Here is a 20,991-nt window from a genome sequence, read left to right as displayed (position 1 = left end):
AAAATAGTTTCTATCCTTGGGCTGTCAGACTCTTAAACACAACCACAATCACTCCACGCACACACAGAAACATATGACTAGTTTTTCTTTTTCTTTCTTTCTTTCTTTCTTTCTTTCTTTCTTTCTTTCTTTCTTTCTTTCTTTCTTTTTCTTTCCTTCCTTCTTTCTTTCTTTCTTTCTTTCTTTCTTTCTTTCTTTCTTTCCCCCTTAATTACTTGCATAGGGATTATTCTTTATGCTATTTATGTTGTTTGTATTTTTTGTCATGGATTGCACCAGTGAGGCTAAAACCAATTTCATTGTATTTATTTTGTACAATGACAATAAAGGCTATATATAGACCAGTTGGCTTTTGAACAAGAATCTTTGGGTACTGAGCAATGGTTTAATTAACTAGGGTCAGCCATGACTTTGCCCAATCCTAAGAAAGCAGCAATGGTGAGCTCCATGCAACATGTCAAGACAAGCCAAACCTATCACATAACACTTTCTTCTAGACAGAGAACATTGTGTGATCATTATGGGGTTGAACTAGAACTAGAGTACTGCTTTTTGCAAGAGTGCATAGTATTTAAAATGAATTCCACTTAATGACACATTGCATGCATTTTTTAAAGAGAAGCAAACCGTAACATCTCAATTTCATTGTCATTTTAATTTACAGTAATATAATAATATGTGAGGGTCCTTATCAGTTCACTGTGCGGGTGGATTTTCACTTGTAAAGCAGCCGAGGTATATTTAAAGAAAATCAATGGATAAACATAACTCTTTTCTATGAGCAGTTCAATTTTTGCAAACACAAAAGTGCCTGGTATATATGCGATAAGTTTCCCATTCCTCACCAAATTAACACATGAAATAAAGATGTAAGCATTGCTTAAACACGTACTTCAAAAGTATGTTTTTTTTTTTAAAAAATAGCCACCCAGTGTTAGTCGAAATGAAATGTAAAAAAGGGACGTGGAAATACAATCTAAATTTGCATCTCACTGCACTAGCAGGAATAAAGGGCCTGGGAAGCACATTATTCAAAATGTGCTTTCCACATTATTAAAAGAGAAGGCTATGTATGAAGACATTGCTAGCTTGATGATTTTATAAAAGCGGTAAAAAAAAAAAGATATTTTCTGACCGCCAAAGATTTCAGCTTAGGTCAAAAAGTGAGAAATTGCCTGCAAGGATTTTTTTCCTCTGTATTTGACAAAGTCCTGCTGAACTGCCTAACAAAGAACGAAGGAGAAGGAGAGCCAGCAACTGCAGTCGCCTTTTGTGATATTGATCGGAAGATAAAGACATCGTTCACAAAAGAAGAAAGAAAACTGAGAAGGATAATCACAAGCGCAACTATGAACGGCAACAGTTCGGCTGTTCTTACACTGATTTGTCTGTTGTGCTCTATTTTTCCTTCCTGTGCGATATCTCTTAAGCCTGCAGGGTGATTTCATGGGGAGGGAGAGGAGAGAGTAAGGTATTCAGAAAGTAAGTTACAGAAATGGGGTCTAGGACTATTTGTTGTGGCTAACTCGCTACGGGAAAACTCTCCGTGGGAAAAATCCAAATATTAATCTTTTCATTCAGTTACTTTTATTACGGGTCACCATGTTATCATTCAAATTATTGCAACGCTTGTATTTCTGGATTGACTTGCTTTATTATTTTATTATTGGTGGCCACACTTCCACCGAAATTAATGCAACTTTTGTATGTGTTGTATTTTCCTGCAGCAAGTTGGTGATGGCGAGTTATTCCATTCTGGCAGAAATGGGTCACACCATCTTTATGCCAGTTGTAAATGATCTTTCCCTTGGCACCAGTGAGTCCGGGTTGGTTGAGACTACTCAACGAGCATTCTGGCCAAAGATCTTCTTCCACATTGCTCCCTTATTGTAGAATGCTCTTTTTTTAACAGAGATACAAGTATTTCCTGAATCAGAGCCATCATAGTTTGGACAATGAATTTAATAATAATTATGTAAGTTAAATTTTCTCCACCACTAATGTAGACATGATCACATACTTTCTCATCTCCATTCTCATTCCCTCCTCATTCCCCTATTATTATTTTTTATTTCTCAGCAAGAATTACTTACATTTTGCTGACTAAATTGAATGACTATATCCCAGCTTGAATTGAGATAAAGGTTTCTTTTCCTTCTTTTTTTTGTCTGCATTCTTCCCCTGGCAAGTTTCATGTACAATGAAGAGAACATTTAGAGCTAAATGGTAAATAAGTAAAAAGAAGAAGGAAAAAAATCTCTCTACATTCTCTATATTTATTTGCTGGAGGGTGCAAAGGAATATGCATGGTAGCCCTGCTGACATTTTTAAATAATGAAGGTGGGGAAAAGAGATTCTCACTTTTACTTAGGCAAAATATGATCATCTTCTTTCACTTTTCAGCCAGGAATTAAAAGTACTTGGGTTACTGAAGAACCCCCAAAGGCAACCTCTGTTCAACCAGGTTTGCATATTTGTTCCATTGATTCACATAACAAGGATGGGCTGCAGAGAACTGCAAAATTACACTGTTCTTGAGTAATAGCAGGGTTTCTCTTTTTAAAAAAATTCTATAGCCCAATGGACAATGCGAAAAATATTGATGAGACTGCTTAAAAGCCTTAAATTTTCAGGCATTTCAGCAATGAACCATCCTTTATTTTTATCAGATGGCTCACTTTACCCACCAGATTCAAATAATTATATAGAACACATTTAATTAATTGATCGACAAAGGAGAACGCAATTCTATTTCACTGAAGAAATGCACCCTTTCTCCAAACACAAGGTCTTTGAACAGGCTTTAGTGGCGGCACAGTGGTTAGAATCAGGGGTGGGTGGCTGCTGACATCCGGATCCGGCGTCGCCCACATGGACGTGCAGGGTTCGTGCATGCGTCGTACCTGTCTGCAATGCCTCCGCAAGCCTCCGCAATGCTCCAACTGCTCGTTGGAGCATCGCGCAGGCGCTGTACGTGCCATGCGCATGCACAGAAGCGCCAAAGGCTTAAAGGACAGGTAAGGAGCTCAGATGGGCGAGTGGCCCTTCTGGAGCACCATACCAGAACGGTATCCAGTGCTCTGGGGAGGCTCCTGCAACCAATCACTGCTCCACGTGCATTTGCAGTTGCCCACAAATAGGCCTGCGCATGCACAGAACATTAAAAATAAAAAAAACATGCCGCGCCAACTGGGGAACCAGTGCAGAGGTGTCGCAGGCCTGGGTCGCTGCCGGTTCCGGCAATCCAGGCCAGCAAACTACAACCGGTAGGAACCCACCTCTGCTTAAAATGCAGTATTGCAGGCTGACTCTGCTAAATGCTGGCAGTTCAATCCTGACTGGCTCAAGGTTGACTCGGCCTTCCGAGTTGGGCAAAATGAGGAGCCAGATTGCTGGGATAAATAGGCTGACTCTGTAAACTGCTTAGAGGGAGCTGTGAAAGCACTTTGAAGCAATATATAAGTCTAAGTGCTCTTGCTATCCCTCATTTCCCCCTTCCCTTCCCTTCCCTTCCCTTCCCTTCCCTTCCCTTCCCTTCCCTTCCTTCCTTCCTTCCTTCCTTCCTTCCTTCCTTCCTTCCTTCCTTCCTTCCTTCCTTCCCTCCCAGTGTTATAATTCAGTATTGCAGACTAACTCTGCCCAGTACCAGGAGTTCAATCCTGACTGACTCAAGGTTGACTCGGCCTTCCATCCTTCTGAGGTGGGTAAAATGAGGACCGAGATTTTTGGGGGGCAAGAGGCTGACTCTGTAAACCGCCTAGAGAGGGCTGTAAAAGCACCATGAAGCTGTATATAAGTCTAAGGGCTATTGTGATTAATTCTGATATTGAATATTTATGGAAAAACAGACTGGAAGTTTGCACCCAGGAAATTCTACTGGGGAAGAGAGGGAACCAAGAGGATTCCCTCCCTCTAGTAAGCACATTAGGACAACCACAGCAAGCAATTGAGTGTACATCCTAACCAATCTGGAGAATTTGATTTATGGGCCACACTTCTGGGTAAACTGTACTACAAGTCCTTCATAATTTTCTACTTGATACCAAAAACCAATAAAGCTAGGAAGAAGTAATCACTAGAGATTTGGGGCTCTTGCTTGATAGCACAAGCTTTCCATTTGATGAAACTTTTGCCCCCTGATGACAAGATTCTGACAACCATTTCAAGCGCTGACACTTCCAATGAAGAGAGGAGATGAAGAAAATACTCAAATAGACAACTTACTATCTAGCTACTGCTGTTGCAGCAGCTCTGCTGCCCAGCTTCTATTTCTGCTTCTTGGCTAATGTTTCCTTCTCTTTTGACAATGTCATCCTTCTACTAGACTTCTCTATAACCCCACTAGGTCTTATGTTGGCAAGAATGGGTCAGAAGCAATAGGTGTTTTTGTCCACACTATCTACACATGGTTACTTTTCCATGGAGGAAAAAGTAGGGTTCGAGCTAATCTAGGATTCCATCATGATGCTTGGTGAAGGACGGTTGATGGTTATGATGCTACCTGGATACTTCTTGTGTTCCTTGACACTGGTGGTATACAAGTTTAATGTAATTTATATAAAAATGGCTCTGTGTGTCTGTGTGTGTTCCAGCATAACTCTGGAACACCTCGAGCAATTTCAACCAAACTTGGTACACTGATGACTTACCCTCTGGAAACAAATACTGTGGGGGTAAGACACCCCTAACACCCCTTGGGGTGTGTGTTCTGTTAAGACAGCCTGTTGTGCCTTAAAATGGCTTCTACCATACTTCCATAAAATGGCTTCTACTGTACAGCGCAGTAGATTTGCCATGGTAATGGCTTCACAGTACTCCACAAGGGGGCTCCCTCTCTATTTTTGAGGACAAATGTATGGATTGTTGTTGTTGTTAGTTGCGAAGTCGTGTCCGACTCATCGCGACCCAATGGAAAATGTTCCTCCAGGCCTTCCTGTCCTCTCCCATCCTCTGGATGTATGGATTAGGATGGATAAATACCTGGGCAATGCTGGGTTATCAGCCAGTTAAAGAATAAATACAGGCATACTGGGTGTGCCCAGCATTAAGAAGCAATGAAAGTGTTCACTTTTATTTTTAGTGAGTATAAACAGGAATATAGCTTGACCTGTTGGTGCCTTCAGCTTATTCTCTTCTCTACTTCAGTCCTCTGTTTGCAAAATGGCAGTAAGGTTTATGAGGTTGTTATATGTATCAGAGCCTTTACCTTCTAAAACCTTACTGTACTCATTACTTTCTGAGTGCAAGCTAGATAAATATTCATAAATACGGGGATGCAGATATAATTATTTGCTGTTCTTAATATAGGGCAACCATAATTTCCACCTTTTCCAAAGAGGTGCATAAATAACTAATAAGGGCTTGCTGGAGCCTCAAATGACTACAATCTTCAAAACATCTTTGATGGGACCTATAACCTTCGATCAGATCAATAGCTTATTATTCTGAGGCTGACGATGAATGGCAATTCCATACTTTGTGTTCTCCCTAATGATGATTGCTCCCGTCTCTTTTCATTTCTTAATCCCAGGCAGCGAACAGCCGCTTGTCCTCCCTTCTCCCTCAAATTAATATCAATAACTGTGCTTTAATTATTGTTCCAGTTTCACTCCAGTGCAATCTGCTGGGTCATCACAAATGGCCTAATCAAATGTGGCTGAAACAGCAGGTTCTTTCTCTGTGTATAAAAACATCCGGAAAAGGAAGAAATCAGCAACCCAAGCTAGAGAAGATTCAGTTGCAGAGTCCTTTGATGGGATCAGTTGCAAAAGACAAAATTTAGGGAGAATGATTTCCAAAGACATTGAGGAACACAGTGAAGGCCTTGGTTAAACCCATTTGGTATATACCAGCTTAGCCCTGGAAGTCAAGAGAGTGTGAGAAAGAAAGTCAAGTTTGTCCCACCTTGATTCTTTTCCGTATAGGAGAGTGGTGAAGATAATGTCTTCTGTTATTACAACCTTGTTGTTGTTAGTTGTGAAGTTGTGGCTGACCCATCGTAACCCTATGGACAACATTCCTCCAGGTCTTCCTGTTTTCAACCATCCTCTGGAGTCCATTTAAGCTCACGCCTACTGCTTTGGTGACTCCATCCACCTACCTCAGTCTCTGCCATCCTCTTCTTCTTCTGCCCTCAAACTTTCCCATCATCAGGCTCTTCTCCAGGGAGCCCTTCCTTCCCATTAGGTGGCCAAAGTATTTGAGTTTCATCTTCAGGATCTGGCCTTCTAAAGAGCAGTCAGGGTTGATGTCCTCTAGGACTGACCAGTTGGATGGCCTTGCAGTCCAAGGGACTTCAAGGAGTCTTCTTCAGCACCAGAGTTCAAAGGCCTCAATTCTCTGGTGCTCAGCCTTTCTTGTGGTCCAATCTATTGCAACCTCCAACAATAGAAATTCTAGTAGTGCTTCAGGTGATGTTCATTTCCTAAAGCCAACATTTCTTATCTTTCAAATTGTCAGAAGGAAAATCCATCTGGTTCTGTTCTAAGACACTGGAAACAACATGGAGGCTGATTGGAAAGATGCCCATACCTTTTAAAATGGTCAAGGTTGAGGAACGTTGATCTAGGGCATTTCTCCTTTGCATTTCCCTCTCTGGAAGTTTACCTTCTCCATGCGAAAGAGAAAAAGTTTAGCAAAACAGCATCGTCTTGAGTAGTTTCCATGGTTTCAAAATATTACAGATCTTCAACATTTGACTCTTAAGTTTTCCAAGGAAATCAGATCTCCGTTGCAGACTTTATGACTATAGAATTAAAGAAGACTTAAATAACGTGCCACCACCAAAGTTTGGTTTTCCAGCCAACACTTGATCTGGGGAGTATTGGGTTTCAAGGCATCACACTGTTTAGAAACTAAGTGTGCCTTTTTATAAGAGGCATGGGAGCACAAGAGACTGGACAAATTCACTTTGGAACCATTATTTTGGTTTAAAAAGGACCTTTTCTTTGAACAAACATAACAGAATGCAGACATTCTGGTGCTCTCTGAGATTCCTTGTTTTCTTGCAGACATTTCCTTACCCAAACTAGGTACCATCATCAGTGCTAGAAGGAAGTAGGGTTTGTGGAATGGAGTAGAGGAAAGTAGGGTTTGTGGAAGAGGGAAGAGGAGGAGGAAGATGAAGAGGAGGAGGACTGTGGGATCCTTGGTGCTCTCCGATGCTTCTTACCCAAACTAGGTAACATCATCAGTGCTAGAAGGGTTTGTGGAATGGAGGAAGAGGAGAGGGAAGAGGAGGAAGAAGTTGAAGAGAAAGAGGAGGAGGAGGACTGTGAGGGCCTTGGTGCTCTCTGAGCTTGCTTGTTTTCTTGCAGACATTTCCTTACCCAAACTAGGTAACATCATCAGTGCTAGTCAGTTCTAAAATGTGTGACTTGGATGGTGCTATTCTTCATGAGTCATATTCTAACACCAATAAATTGTCTTAGAAGACACGGAATTTGCAGAAATCCGTAGAAAACAGGAAAGTCACCTTAAGAAGCAATCTCTGGGAACACAATATGTGGAGTTTAGCTCCAGCGACCAACAATATCCTTAAGAGTATATGTACTTTACCCCACCTCAACTGGGGAATATTGAAAATTCAGGGAGTTTTGCACCATTGCTTCCGTCCTAGAGATGACGTATAAGAAAGGCAGGGAGAGTAAATGTCAGAGCAGAGATTGCTCATCCCCTAGCAACTGCTCACAGTTGCAGAAAGCTTGAAAAAGCACACCTCAAAAAGTGGAAAATAATTAGTTTAGGAATCAGGAATGTGGATCACATGAGGCACAAATTCAAGCCCAAAACATTTCCCCCAAATTAGCAAACCCTTCAGTATTTTTAAGGCTCAATAATGTCTAATAGTCCATAACCTACCTAAGAGAATTTAAAAAAATAACTCATTGCCAATTACATATTGTCCTCAACTTATAACCATTCATTTAGTGACTGTTCAAAATTATACTAAAAAACACATCTTCTTCCTCCATCAAAGCCCCTCACCAAACACAATGTCCTTTTCAAACTTCCTTACTACCTGGATGAAACCTCTCAGGTGTACAAAGCTTCATGGACCATTTGGTCTCTTCTTCTCAGCCTGCCAAACTCACAATGCATAGTGCCAACATTTTAATTTGACACCTGTCTTATTGAAATGAGTCTTTGGCCATCCACTTCATCCACACTACAAACATCATCGTTCCAAACCAAAAAATCTGGGGCCAAATTTCAAAGTTCAATGCACCCAAGAAGTAGCATATGCCCACATTTCATCCAGCTTTAAATCAAGGTCCTCCGCCGTGATTCTGCACTGCCAGAATGAAACAGATAATTGAATTCCAGCAACCACGTGGCTCAGGATGAAGGTCACAAGCTTATTCCCCAAGTCCATGTTGATATTCGCTATAGCTAAAGGTTCCCCTCATGCATACTATGTGCTAGTCGGTCCCGACTCTAGGGGGCAGAGCTCATCTCTGTTCCAAAGCCGAAGAGCCAGTCTTGTCCGAAGACGTCTTCATGGTCATGTGGCCGGCATGACTAAATGCCGAAGGCGCATGGAATGCTGTTACATTCCCACCAAAGGTGTTCCCTATTTTTCTACTTGCATTTTTTACATGCTTTCGAACTGCTAGGTTGGCAGAAGCTGGGACAAGTAACAGGAGCTCACTCCGTTATGCGGCACTAGGGATTCAAACAGACCTTTCTGATCAACAGGCTCAGCATCTTAGCCACAGAGCCACTATGTCCCTTTTTGATATCCACTATAGCCAACCATTAAAGTACACAAGCTTTTCATAACACGCAGAAAGCTGAAGCCACAGCAAAGGTCAAAGTTTGCATGAACACAGAATTAGGAAATGTTTCTTAAAAATTAAAAATCTGTCACTCTATGATATAAATTCAAGTAGAAACCACAGAGGGACACTTGTTACAAGGATAGTAAATTGTTAATACATTCCGAATGTGATAGCAACACCCAGACTGCAGTTGGGTGGGAAAAAAAGAATGAGAGAGAGAGGGAGATGAAAATAAGATTTCTTACAATTCAGAATCGGTTGGCCCACTGTGAATGCGGACGAATGTTCAATGTGAAAAACCTTTTGCTGAAATCCCGGAATGCATTCTAAATCCTTTGTGAAGGTAGGGATCAGCACCTGGAAAAGCAAAGAAAGAAGAGTTTTCATATCTGCTAGTTTCACCTTTGATGCCAGCTCTTGCAAAGAGTATCAGGGATGGATTCAACCTTTGCGAGATTAAAAGTGGTTCCCATCCTTTTAACATTTGCTCAGTATTCTGTGCCTTGGGGCATAGAAAGGTATTTGACATGAACTGAAAGAGGAGGAGGAGGACATTTCTTCTGTTGGGAAGGTGACAAATTATATCAATGAACATCTGTCAGGCGTGAAAGACCAGGTCCACACATGAAGATCCAGTTAAACTGACTTATTGCTGAACTGTCTATACATAGGAATCTTCAAAACTAACGGCTAGCACCTGCTTGGAGTGAGATAAGGGTCAATAGAATTCCACAGAAGTTGGACTTAATCTGCTTGTGATTACTTAGGGGGGTTCTGGGCTGAGCCCTCTTTCAACTCTGCCCCCAGTTCTGCCACTTCTTTTCTAATAACATCTGAAGATATTCATCATCTTCTTTTAACTACCCTGTAATCCCTTGCAGGGTGGAGTTTGGGCAACTGAATGGAGCTGAGTTTTTACTGGCCAGATGCCCTTCCTGTTGCCAGTGCGGAGTTTTGTTCAGCAGATATATCCTCATCATGCCCAGAGAGAAAAGCATCTGCCTCTACCTAGGATTGAACTCACAGCCTCCTGATTGTGAGGCAAGAGCTCCACCTCTAGGCCACCGCACCACTCAAATCACATCTGAAGATATTCTACTGGTCAAAATATTCAGGGGAGATTGCCCACCACCATTAGGGATGTTCAAAACCTATACAAATTTCCTAGAACATGAACTTTCAATTCGTGGACATATAGTTTTAACAACAGCAGGTGTGCCCAGAGTGGGAAGGGGAGAAGTTTCAGAGAAGGTCAAGCTGAGCACAAAAGAATAATTGCAAATGAAACTCATCTTGGAAAGACAACCCAAATTAGCCAGTATAAGCTGCCAGCCTCTACCATCATCAGGAAAGAAAGGTGGTTTCTTTCAAAGATACTGTCAGGGTCCCGGCAGATGCCCTAATTAAATCATGAGCTTCAAGCCAAGCTTCAAAAGAAATCCAGTTATTTATTAGGAGCAACGTTATCGGCACATACCCAAGTGAAGCCAACTCTGACCCCAAGTAATTTATGGCCCAATTATGACCCTGTTTCCCCCTCCCCCCCAGGTGTGTCATAAATCACATTATCCAATGGAACACTTTCGCAGGCTGTAGAGTGTAAGGTTTCCAAAAAATGAGAGTTGACATAGAGATCACCCCCTTTGGCTGCTGTGGGTAATCTGGGAGACAGCCTTGAGAAAGATATGACTGGAACGTGCTTCTTTTGTGGCTGCTGTGCTGCTCCAACAGTTTCCCATCCTCCTTGACTATGGCAACTCAAGAGCAGGCTGGGGATGCTTTGTGAGTTGACAGATACTCCAAGCAAAATCACCCAACAGCCTTCTTGTGGTTCATTTGTGGTAAACTATACTAATAACCTCTCCCTTCCTTTCCCCGAGTTTACAACTAGAGACTATAGAAGCTTTTTACAATACAATAGCAGAGTTGGAAGGGACTTTGGAGGTCTTCTAGTCCAACCCCTTGCCTAGGCAGGAAACCCTATACCGTTCCAGACAAATGGCTATCCAACATCTTCTTAAAGACTTCCAGTGTTGGGGCATTCACAACTTCTGGAGGCAAGCTGTTTTCTGTCAATCTGATGAGGCAGCAAAGAAGGAAAGTAGAGACAGAGAGTGCTTAATGACAAGACACATTGGCAAGCTCAGACTCAGCAGATGGACACATTTCTCATCTTTAATGGCGTGTGCCAAAATTTGTCCTTTTGTTCAAGTGATCAACTGGGGAAAAGGAAAGAGTTCACAAGGTTTACTCCTTCCATAAAACGCTGACTTAAGCTTGTAATGACTAATTTGGTTTCCTGTCCTGCCCTGCAAATCATCACAATGCCATCCATCGCTACCAACCATAAAGGACCACCGTGTAACAATGTAACCGAGAAACCATGGAGAAAAATGTAAAAAAGCAGAGGAAGAGGGGAAAAAAGACTTTATTTGGATTTTAGTTTTGCATGATTTGAATGATCGTTTGGAATTCTGAAATGGAACTGGGATAGAAGTCGGGAATGAAATTATACACAAATCCAAAACATTGCAGAACAAGTATATTGTATAATCCAGTAAGCGATTAGCATCCTCTGTGTTAGACCAGATAGAATGAAAATCAAACAAGTTAGGGAGATCCTATACTCATTAATAAATGAGGAACAAGGTACAAAATAGTAACTAAATAAAATAAAAAATAAAAAATCCAGTTTCTAAGTTTTGGTAATCTAGTCTTTTGCCCAATGCAATAGACTCTAAAAAAATAAAGATTTCCCCTTTCCCGTCATGTCCAGTTCTAGAGCATAGTGCTCATCTCCATTTCTTGACCACGGGAGCCTGGATTGTCCAAAGACAATCTCCATGGTCATATGGCCAGCATGGCTATACACCAAAGCTGCCCGGAATGCTGTTACTTTTTCATCAAAGTGGTACCTATTTATCTACTTGCATTTGCCTGCTTTCAAACTGATAGGTGGGCAAGAGCTGGAGTAAGGAACAGGAGCTCACCCTGTCTAATGGCACTTGGGTCTCAAACCTTCCACGCTGATGAGCTCAGCATCTTTAACCGCCTACCATGAATCTCTGAGAATCTATTTTGACAATGATCTGCCCCCCCCCACTCCACCAGGCCTTCTTTGAAACGAGATAGGCGGCAAATACACTTCATATATAAATAAGCAACTTGGCCAAAGTCAACACACTGGGAGTTTTGTTTTCATTTTGTTTTCCAAGTTTCACAAACCATCAGTCAGATACGTTTCAGCCCCTTCGATTCAATTTGCACCTTCTTTGGAGGCTTGCACCAGCGGTGTGTTAATAAAACTGACAGGGGGGGGGGGAATTGTGGGTGTGATTGTAAGCCTCAATCTGTAACAAATTATCTTGCGTTTGTCTCACCCAGCTTTTTATCAAGTACATGGGACTCTCTGCACATGGTAGAAGAAACTCCACAAAAGATGATTAATTAGCGTTTGTGTGTGCATGCACATTCGTGTTGATGTGCAAGAAATGAAAACACAGGCTAGAAATGATGCTGGGGAAAACCAGTGCATCTGGAGGAAAGCAATCCTTTTCATTTAAATTTTGCACAGAGCCAGATGAATGTTGCTCTAGAGTTTGCAGCAGAGATCAAGGAAGGAACTAAACTGAGACAATAATTCACATATTACTTCGTGGAAGGTGTTGTTAAGTTCAGCTCAGCAACTAAACCTATCTTTCCTTCTCTGGGGGATAATTACAAGATGCTGGGCCAGCCTTCAGATGAGATGGAGGTTTTTCCTGTTAGCCATGCAATTTCCAATGCTTTATTCTCCCCTCGATATTAAAGTAGTTGTCATCCCCAACCACACATGGGCCTTATTATTATTATTATTATTATTATTATTATTATTATTATTATTATTATTATTATTATTATTATTATTATTATTATTATTAATTATCTTTCTAAACCACGAAGAGTCTCGTACATTCTCTTGCAGAAAAAAAAAACTTTGATGAAAACTAAATGGCTACTTTATGAGAAGTAAAGGGCTACTTGTCTCCTTTAAGTCTCGGCTTTGAAAAGTTTATGGTTGCAAAAAAGTACAAACTTGTCATTACAAAGAAGAGCGAAGAACAATACGCTTAGATCTACAACCGTCTCTCGGTTGATACAGCCTGTGCATGAGGTGAATGTAATGGAAGGCAATAAAATATCCTTTATTGCAGTTGTCCGCACTCTGCCACCTTTCAAATATGCTGGAAGAGTAACTCTCTGAATTTCCAGGTAGAGTAAGTCACTGAAAAGATAATGCTGGCTGTGGAATCGTGGGAGTTTCAAATCCAGCCTAACTGGAAATTCTGGGTGCTGAGATGTTTATCTGTATAGGTAGTCCTTGACTTCATTTAGTGACTGTCTGACGTTACAACAGCCCCCTCTCCTTCTTAAGGCCCAGATCAAAGTTCTGATGGGCTTCATTAACAATTAATTAGTGGAATGACTTGCCTCCAGAAGTTGTGGGTGCTTCATCACTGGAGGTTTTTAAGAAGAGACTGGACAACTACTTGTCTGAAATGGCATAGGGTGTCCTGCTTGAGCAGGGAGTAGGACTAGAAGACCTCCAAGGTCCCTTCCAACTCTGTTATTCTCTTATTCTGTTTTTCATTATGGTTGTAAGTCAAGGACTTCCCACGTCTCCTCGAATGCAAAACCAAACCAATGCACTGATTTGGGAAAAGGAGATTCATAGCTTATTCAACTCATCGAATCCCATCGGACACATCAAGTCAAGCTTTTCCAGGTAGAAATCAGGAGTCCCAAATTTCCGAGCAACAGGAAGATCATTGTCTCAGCAGAGAACAGGAAGTCCTATAAAGGAATTTAAGGATCCTTCCATTCTCCCTGCTGAGCATACGCTTTATCTCGCATCATTAGCTTTCTACCACTTAGAAGACAAGTTGGTGTCTGACAGTATAGACCCTAGGGCAAATCCTGCAGCTGACTAGTTGCTTAGCAGACTAGGAATAAAGCTTTAAAAATATCTCCAGGATCCCAGGTTAACCTTCTGCTGATGACAGAAAACAGCCAATGGGCAGAAGAGAGTTGGTCAACTATGGAAGAGTGATGCACTTAAAACTCTCCAAGCCCAGAACTCAGACTAATACTCAATCATTTCCAAAATAGTTTCCTCTAAATCAGCAGTCACCAACTGGTGGTCTGTGGACCACTAGTGGTCTGCAGGAAAATTTTGGTGGTCCACAAAATTTATTTGCATTTTTTATATTGCACTAAATCAGGGGTCCTCAAACTACGGCCCCTGGGATGGATTCGTGCAATGAACGCTTGTGTTGCTGCAGAGAGTCTCCCACTTCTGGGTCTTTCTGTGAGATTCAGAGGGGGGAAGAAATTTGGACTTGGGGTCTGCTTCAGCTTCTTGGTGCGGGGCTTTGGGCAAAGGTTGGAGGGAAGTGCTGCTGGTGGCAAAGAGCCAGAGGACCTCGTTCCAGTGGGACTGCATCATGGCCTGGAACTGGCTGACCATCTCAGCCCACTAAGCCTTCAGGCACCGGTACCTGGCCTTGCACTCCCGCAGGTCTTCCCTCTGCTTGGAAAGCCTATGCTCATAGTCCTCAGTGAGGTGCTTCTGCTGAGACTCCTTCTCAGTCAGATCCAATTTGAACTGAGCTGTTTTGCCAACTCTTTCTCCTGGTGGCCGCTTTGCTCCAACAACTGCTTCCTGTTGGGGCCCTAAAGAGCCTGGGCAGGTAGGCGAGGAGTAGCTGGGAGGAGAGGGATGAGTAGAGGCTGGCAAGGCGCCCCTCAACATGTGTGACATTGAATTGGCCATGCCCACCCAGTCACATGACCACTTAGCCACGCCCACCCAGCTGGTCATTAGGCAGATTATATTAGTGGTCCATGGGATTTAAAATTATGAATTTAGTGGTCCCCGAGATCTGAAAGTTTGGGGATCCCAGCTTTGGAGAATACGTCAACCCCCTCTTCTCTGTGACAGGCTACCCCCACCTCATTTATGCTCATCTTGTTGATTCAAAACAGGGGGGGGGAAACCCCTTTGTTGCAGAGAAGCTCCCGATGCCTTCTCTCTACCCCGCCTTGCCCTCTCCTCAAAGCCTGCCAAGAGTTTCTTAAAAGTAGAGTTTCGGCTTCTAGAACAAACTCCCATCTCCACCGCCCAGAACATAAAATTAATTTCCAACTAGTTGCTCTCAATGTCATCAAAATAGATTGGGCAATTTCAGGTTTAGAAATCATTTTCTCAACTTGTTCCACTGTAACTCTTCTCAATTATTTATCGCCTTTGGGGGCATTAGATCATAAAGCCATAAGCTCCAGACTGCTAATTTCGTTTCAAAGTTTCAAGTTTCTCGGCACATATGGGCAGCAATTAGATCTTCGACTCATAACTTAAGTATCATTTTCGGGCCTCAAAAATTTGTCTTCGGCTGCGCTGCAGCAATGCGCAAAACCATCTGGCAACAGGACGCATTTGGCCAGCAGACATGGCTTATTGCAACTTAAAGCAATGCAAACCCACCGCTCAGAGGGACGATGAAAAGAAAAGCTGAACTCCCGAGGGAGGTCAGGTGCAAAGGAGAAAACAAGGCTGTGTTCGGTTTCTGGAATGAAAGAGTTAGGAAATTGCTTTATGCTGTCATCATCATCTTCTAACGGCCCCATAATCCCTTGCGGGGTGGAGTCAGGGCAACTGAATGGAGCTAGCAGAGTGTTTTAATGGATGGATGCCCTTCCCTGTCACCAATGGGGAGTTTTGTGCAGCAGATATATTCTTAGTGTGCCAGAGAGAGAAATATCTGCCTCTACTCAGGATCGAACTCACAAACCTCCTGATTGTGAGGAGAGAGCTCTCCCTCTAGGCCACTGCACCACTCCAAATTGCTTTCTGTTGAGTCATTGGGGAAGAAAAAAAATGCTGCACAGGGGATCCTCCATTTATGAGTACGATTGGGGCTAAAATCTCCATTGTCCAGTTGTTACGTGAATTGTGCCCAACTTTACCATGATTGGTAAGTGAACCGTTGCAGTTATTAAGTGAATTGCATGGTCATTAAATGTCTCTCCGACTTCCCCCATTGTCTTGGCTTCTCAAAAGCCAGCTGGGAAGATCACAGATTGGGGATCCCTTGAACCCCCCTCCCCCAGGACACTGCAACAGTCGTAAATACATGTGGTTGCCAAGTTCTCTAATTTTGATCATGTGAACATAGGATGCTATGACAGTCATCAGTGGGAAGACCAGTTCTAACCCACTTTCTTCAGTGTCACTGAAACAGATTCTCAGAATAACAACACAATCACAAAATAAGAGAATAATAGAGCAGGAAGGGACCTTGGAGGTCTTCTAACCCAACCCCCTACTCAAGCAAGAGACCCTGTACCATTTCAGACAAATGACTGTCTAATCTCTTCTTAAAAGCCTCCAGTGTTGGAGCACCCACTATCTCTGGTGGCAAGTTGTTCCACTGATTAATTGTTCCAACTGTCAGGAAATTTCTCTTTATTTCTGTGTTGCTTCTCTACTTGATTAGTTTCCACCCGTTGCTTCTTGTCCTGCCTTCAGGTGCTTTGGAGAATAGCTTGACTCCCTCTTCTTTGGGGCAGCCCCTGAGATATTGGAACACTGCTATCATGTCTCCCTTAGTCCTTCTTTTCATTAAATTAACCGTTCTTCAAACAGTCACTAAATTTGTGGTTTTAAATCAAGGGCTGCCTGTTGAGTGACACACTGTAGACATGGGACTGTCACATCTTGTATGGAGCTGTTTGTTCTAGAACCGTGATGGCGAACCTATGGCACGCGTACCACAGGTGGCACGTGAAGCCATTTGTTAGGGCATGTCAGGCGTCATTGCCCTGTCAGTTCCAGCACGCATGTATGTGCTGGCCAGCTAACCTTGGCCTTCTTTTGAAGCCTCAGGAGGCTTTCTTGAAGCCTCCAGGAACAGACTTCCAGTTTGCTCATAGGGCTATTTTTCACCCTCTGGAGCCTTTAGAAGCTTCAAGAGGCTTCCCTGAAGGCTTCGGAGGGCAAAAAATGGCCCTGCGAGCAAACCAGAAGTGGCTTCCAGTTTGTCTAAAGGGCCATTTTTCGCCCTCCAGAGCCTTGAGGGAATCTTCCTGAAGGCTCTGGAAGGTGAAAAATGGCCCTATGGACAAAATGGAAGTCATCATTCCCAAACTTCCGGGTTCCCTGTAGGGCCGTTTTTCGCCCTCTGAGGGCCTCCAGGGAGTGCGCGGGGACTGTTTTTGCCCTCCCCAGGTTCCTAGAAAGTCTCTGGAGCCTGGAGAAGGTGAAAAAAAACCATGCCAAAAGTGGAGGGGATGCACATATCATTATGGGTGTGGCACGCCCGCGCACGCCCGTCCTGCACTCCCCCCCCCCGCTTTTGGCACAGGAGCCAAAAAAAGGTTAGCCATCACAGTTCTAGAACTAAATCTATGGGACAATTTGATATAGGTATGGATCAACATCTGAAAAAGACAAGAACATCAGTTTCTACTACTGAAATTTTCTAGTTCTTCTGGGACCAAGGTAGTCCGGTTGTACGAGACAACCAAGGAGCAGACCTCACCACCATCAGAAAAGTTTCCCATTCTACCTCTGAAATGGACTGTTTTATCCTTCCCTATCTCGATCCACTTCTTTTCACTTGCAAATGTCTTAAGTGTTTCAATGCACATATTTTATCATGGTGTCATGGTTTCATGAGGTCATAGAACCAGTTGGCAGTTTGAGTTCCTGCAAAACAGAGCAAGATTTTTTATTTTTATATTTGGTCTTTTGACACCTCTGAAGGATTAAGTTTGAAGTGTCTTTATAGATTCTGAAAATAAATCTTCCAATGGCGTATCCCCACTTTAAGAAAAAAAAAATCCAAGAAAATTCACCATGTAATAAAGATGTCACTGAGTTTCGGTCTTTAAAAATCTGCCAAAGAATTTTTTTTTTAAAAAAAACCATGTTGAATAATCTTTGAAAATAACTATGTCAGCTCACGAGTTAATTTGCGCTCCATCGTCAAATGATTAGATGCAAATTACTGGTATTACCTTGCTGGAAATATATTTCCAACAAAAGAGAATATTGTAGGCATCTATTACCATTAAAGCCTTATCTGGGTAACCAAAATAGACTAAAGTACTAATGGACATCTGAAGGGTTTTAATTGTTTAATGTTATGCTGCCTGAACTGCAAAAGTGGGATAGTGGAATTTATCTAAATGTTCTTGCCACAAAGTGCATCAAAAACAAATGCCTATGCACCCTTTTCTTTTTATGAAGCCTATCTATCCAATTTCTTTCTTTTATGGCAGAGAGGGACATTAGCTGTATTTTATTACTGTTCGTATAATTGCAACCTTGGAGGGAACAAGGACTTTCATTTCTTTCAGCCTCTCAAGTCCTGAAGCAACAACCAAGCTGGCTAAAAAAATTCTCACCTGCTTTAAGATGCAGCTGCTGCTCTAACCCATCGAAGCGTCACTCCCTGCCATTACAACTGAAATGCTGTGTAGCATCTCGTAATGCTTTGACTCGTTTCCATGAAGGCCAATTCTTAGGTGACGAGACTTACATATACTTTAGACCCGAACGCTTTCTTCTGGAAATGCACTTCTGGTGAAATTCTGTCTAGTGATAACTCTGGTCTCTGGGAGTGAGCAAAATACAAATTATGAAGGGAACTTTAGTCTTTTAGTGTGTGAGGGCAACTTCAAAGTGTTTATCTTCCTTTTTACTCGGTTAAACCAATGTACATTTCTTAACCTAGCCATGAACAGGAAGGAAGGAGAATGGCAGGGATAGGAGGAATAGGGATAGGGGAGAAGTAGGAGGAGAAGGAAGAAGGAGGAGTGGAAGAGAGGAAGGAGAAGGAGAAAAAGAAGAAGAAGGAAGGAAGGAAGGAAGGAAGGAAGGAAGGAAGGAAGGAAGGAAGGAGAATGGTAGGGATAGGAGGAGTAAGGGTGAGGGGAGAAGGAAGAAGGGGGAGTGGAAGAGGAGAAGGAGAAGGGGAAGGAAGGAGGGAAGGAAGTTGTTCAGCAAATCCAATGCACCAAATCTTTAAAGTGGACCACCTCCTCAGCCATTACATCAAAAAACGACCTTTTTGAAGAAATAAAGCCTCTTAGAATTAGAAGCAGCTACCCATTAAAGATGAACATTTGATAGTCAAGGTTTATTTTATTTTTTTAAAAGACCCTTGTATCTATCATAAATTAATTAGATTCCCAGATAATGTGCTCCAAGAGCACTCCTAAGTCCATAATCATTCATAATTATTTGATTTTTATCAAAATAAGAATAATAGGATAAAAAACCCTCCCACACCTCTGAAGTCCTGCATAAAAAGCATTGCTGTTGATCCCAAATCCATTAAGCAGTCTTACAAAAGATTTTGTTGAAAGGTAAAAGCTTATGTACTTGAAAAAACATTGAAGACACTTCAATAATGATTCTTATTAACGATTTACCTGAGAAATAGATAAATATTTGGCATTGATTGGATCATTGTCCATTTTAGACGATTCCGTACAAAACACACACAGAACAAAGAACATTCAAGATGGAGTACAATAACACAGAAATGGACTTGAAAAAAAAATCAAAATCCATTTTGATACCATTGTTTAAAAAAGATGTAGAGATACAATTGTTCTTGTCAGGTCATTCTCTTCAAAATCTATAGAGGGGATGAGCAACAGTCAACAACAGAAAAATAATATGATAAATTTCAGACAGCCAAAATGGGGGAAAATAGCTACAAGAGAATGAAGCAGGCATATCAGACACCAAAGGGGGAAAAATAGCAATTTGGAAAGCAGGAGGCAACCAAACCTGTTGCAGGTACAGAGAGCTGTTCTGACCTAGGCCAAAAAGCAGGAGGCAGAGTCCTGGTCCCGACAAAATCCCTTTTATTAAATGAATGTGAATTCCTCTTATTCACATTCAGCAAAAGCCTGGCGAACAGTTTTTCAAAGGAATATTTATGACTACAGACCTTATCTATCTTGGAAAGCTGCCATGTAAATATTTTCCCAATGAGGTGCTGTGCCAGGAAAGACTGGGCACAGAGTCTTAGAGATTCACGGACAGATCTTCACACTCCTGAAACGAATCTAACAACCAAATGAATGGTTTCCTGCAAAAGTCCACTCCCCTTTTGCTCCTCTTTTATTTCCTATGGGAAGGGCCAATCACCTTCTACCTGTGATTTTACTCCCAAGTCTACCCTGATTTCTGAGCTGTTCTTTTCTTCTGGCAGCTCTGCGCATGTGCACACTGGGAACAGGCTCCAGCTGTTCCTCTGCCTCACTGCTGTCTGGCTCCAAGGGACCTGATCACTGCCAGACAGCATTGGCCCTGTCTCTGCCTGCAATGCAGAGCCCTCGTCCAAGCCTTCCCCAGCCTCCAGGACGGGCCCATGCTCTGCCCCAACCTCCTCACTGTCCGACTCCACTGGCCATTGGAGGGCCACAACAAGAGAGAGATTTTCAAGTTCATTATTTCACTCGCTTTCATTCTCTTTCACATGGACCAGGTGAAGATCTGATCTGCCATTTGAAGTTTTCCCACAACTTCCCCCTGGATCCTTCTGGGAAATTAAAACGGTATCTTAATATTCCTTTTCAGTGAATATGTGAACGCCTAGGTACTTGTTTGCCAACATTGGAGGTGTTCAGAAATTTGCAGTGGGGTTTGCAAATGGAAGAGGAAAAAAAATATGTGACCTACATTTGTACATGAAGGGTAATGATGTAGAAAACCGCCATGAATAAGGGAGACATTCATTACAAAATTCATGTGCACAAGGAAAATATTGCTTTGAAATATGCATCGTACAGCAGCAAGAAATTCATTATTATTAGAATTACAGTCTCATCCATGACCAGCAATGTGGCTACTGGTTGACTATAAAAATGTTCACAATAATTCTCTCTCTCTCTCTTCTTCCCTCCCTCTTTCTCTCTGTCTGTTTGCCTCTGTCTCTCTCTTTTTCTCTTTCTCTGCCAGTCTCTGTCTCATTCTCTGTCTCCTTCTCTATCTCCATCTCTATATCTCTCTGTCTCTGTATCACTCTATCATCTATCTCCTTCCCTCCCTCCCTCCCTTCATATGTCTGTCTGGCTGTCTGTCTATCTACTATGTCTGTCTGTCTGTCTGTCTGTCTATCTATCTATCTATCTATCTATCTATCTATCTATCTAT

The 20,991-nt window shown here is 42.2% G+C and overlaps 1 protein-coding gene across 2 annotated transcripts in view; it reads right to left on the bottom strand.

The window, feature by feature from the left end:
- The window catches only part of CDH13 (cadherin 13), a 405,453-nt gene that overhangs the window by 282,591 nt on the left and 101,871 nt on the right, over window positions 1–20,991 (bottom strand). For both annotated transcript variants that reach the window (XM_081963468.1, XM_081963469.1), the window contains one exon: window positions 9,026–9,137. In XM_081963468.1, coding sequence (XP_081819594.1) covers window positions 9,026–9,137 — 112 coding nt within the window. The remainder of the gene's footprint in view (window positions 1–9,025; window positions 9,138–20,991) is intronic.

The sequence above is a fragment of the Natrix helvetica genome (assembly GCF_964273705.1).
Source record: "Natrix helvetica genome assembly, chromosome: 10".
Taxonomy (NCBI): Eukaryota; Metazoa; Chordata; class Lepidosauria; order Squamata; family Natricidae; genus Natrix; species Natrix helvetica.
The sequence above is the reverse complement of the archived record's forward strand: the minus strand, read 5'-3'. Positions and strand labels throughout refer to the sequence as shown.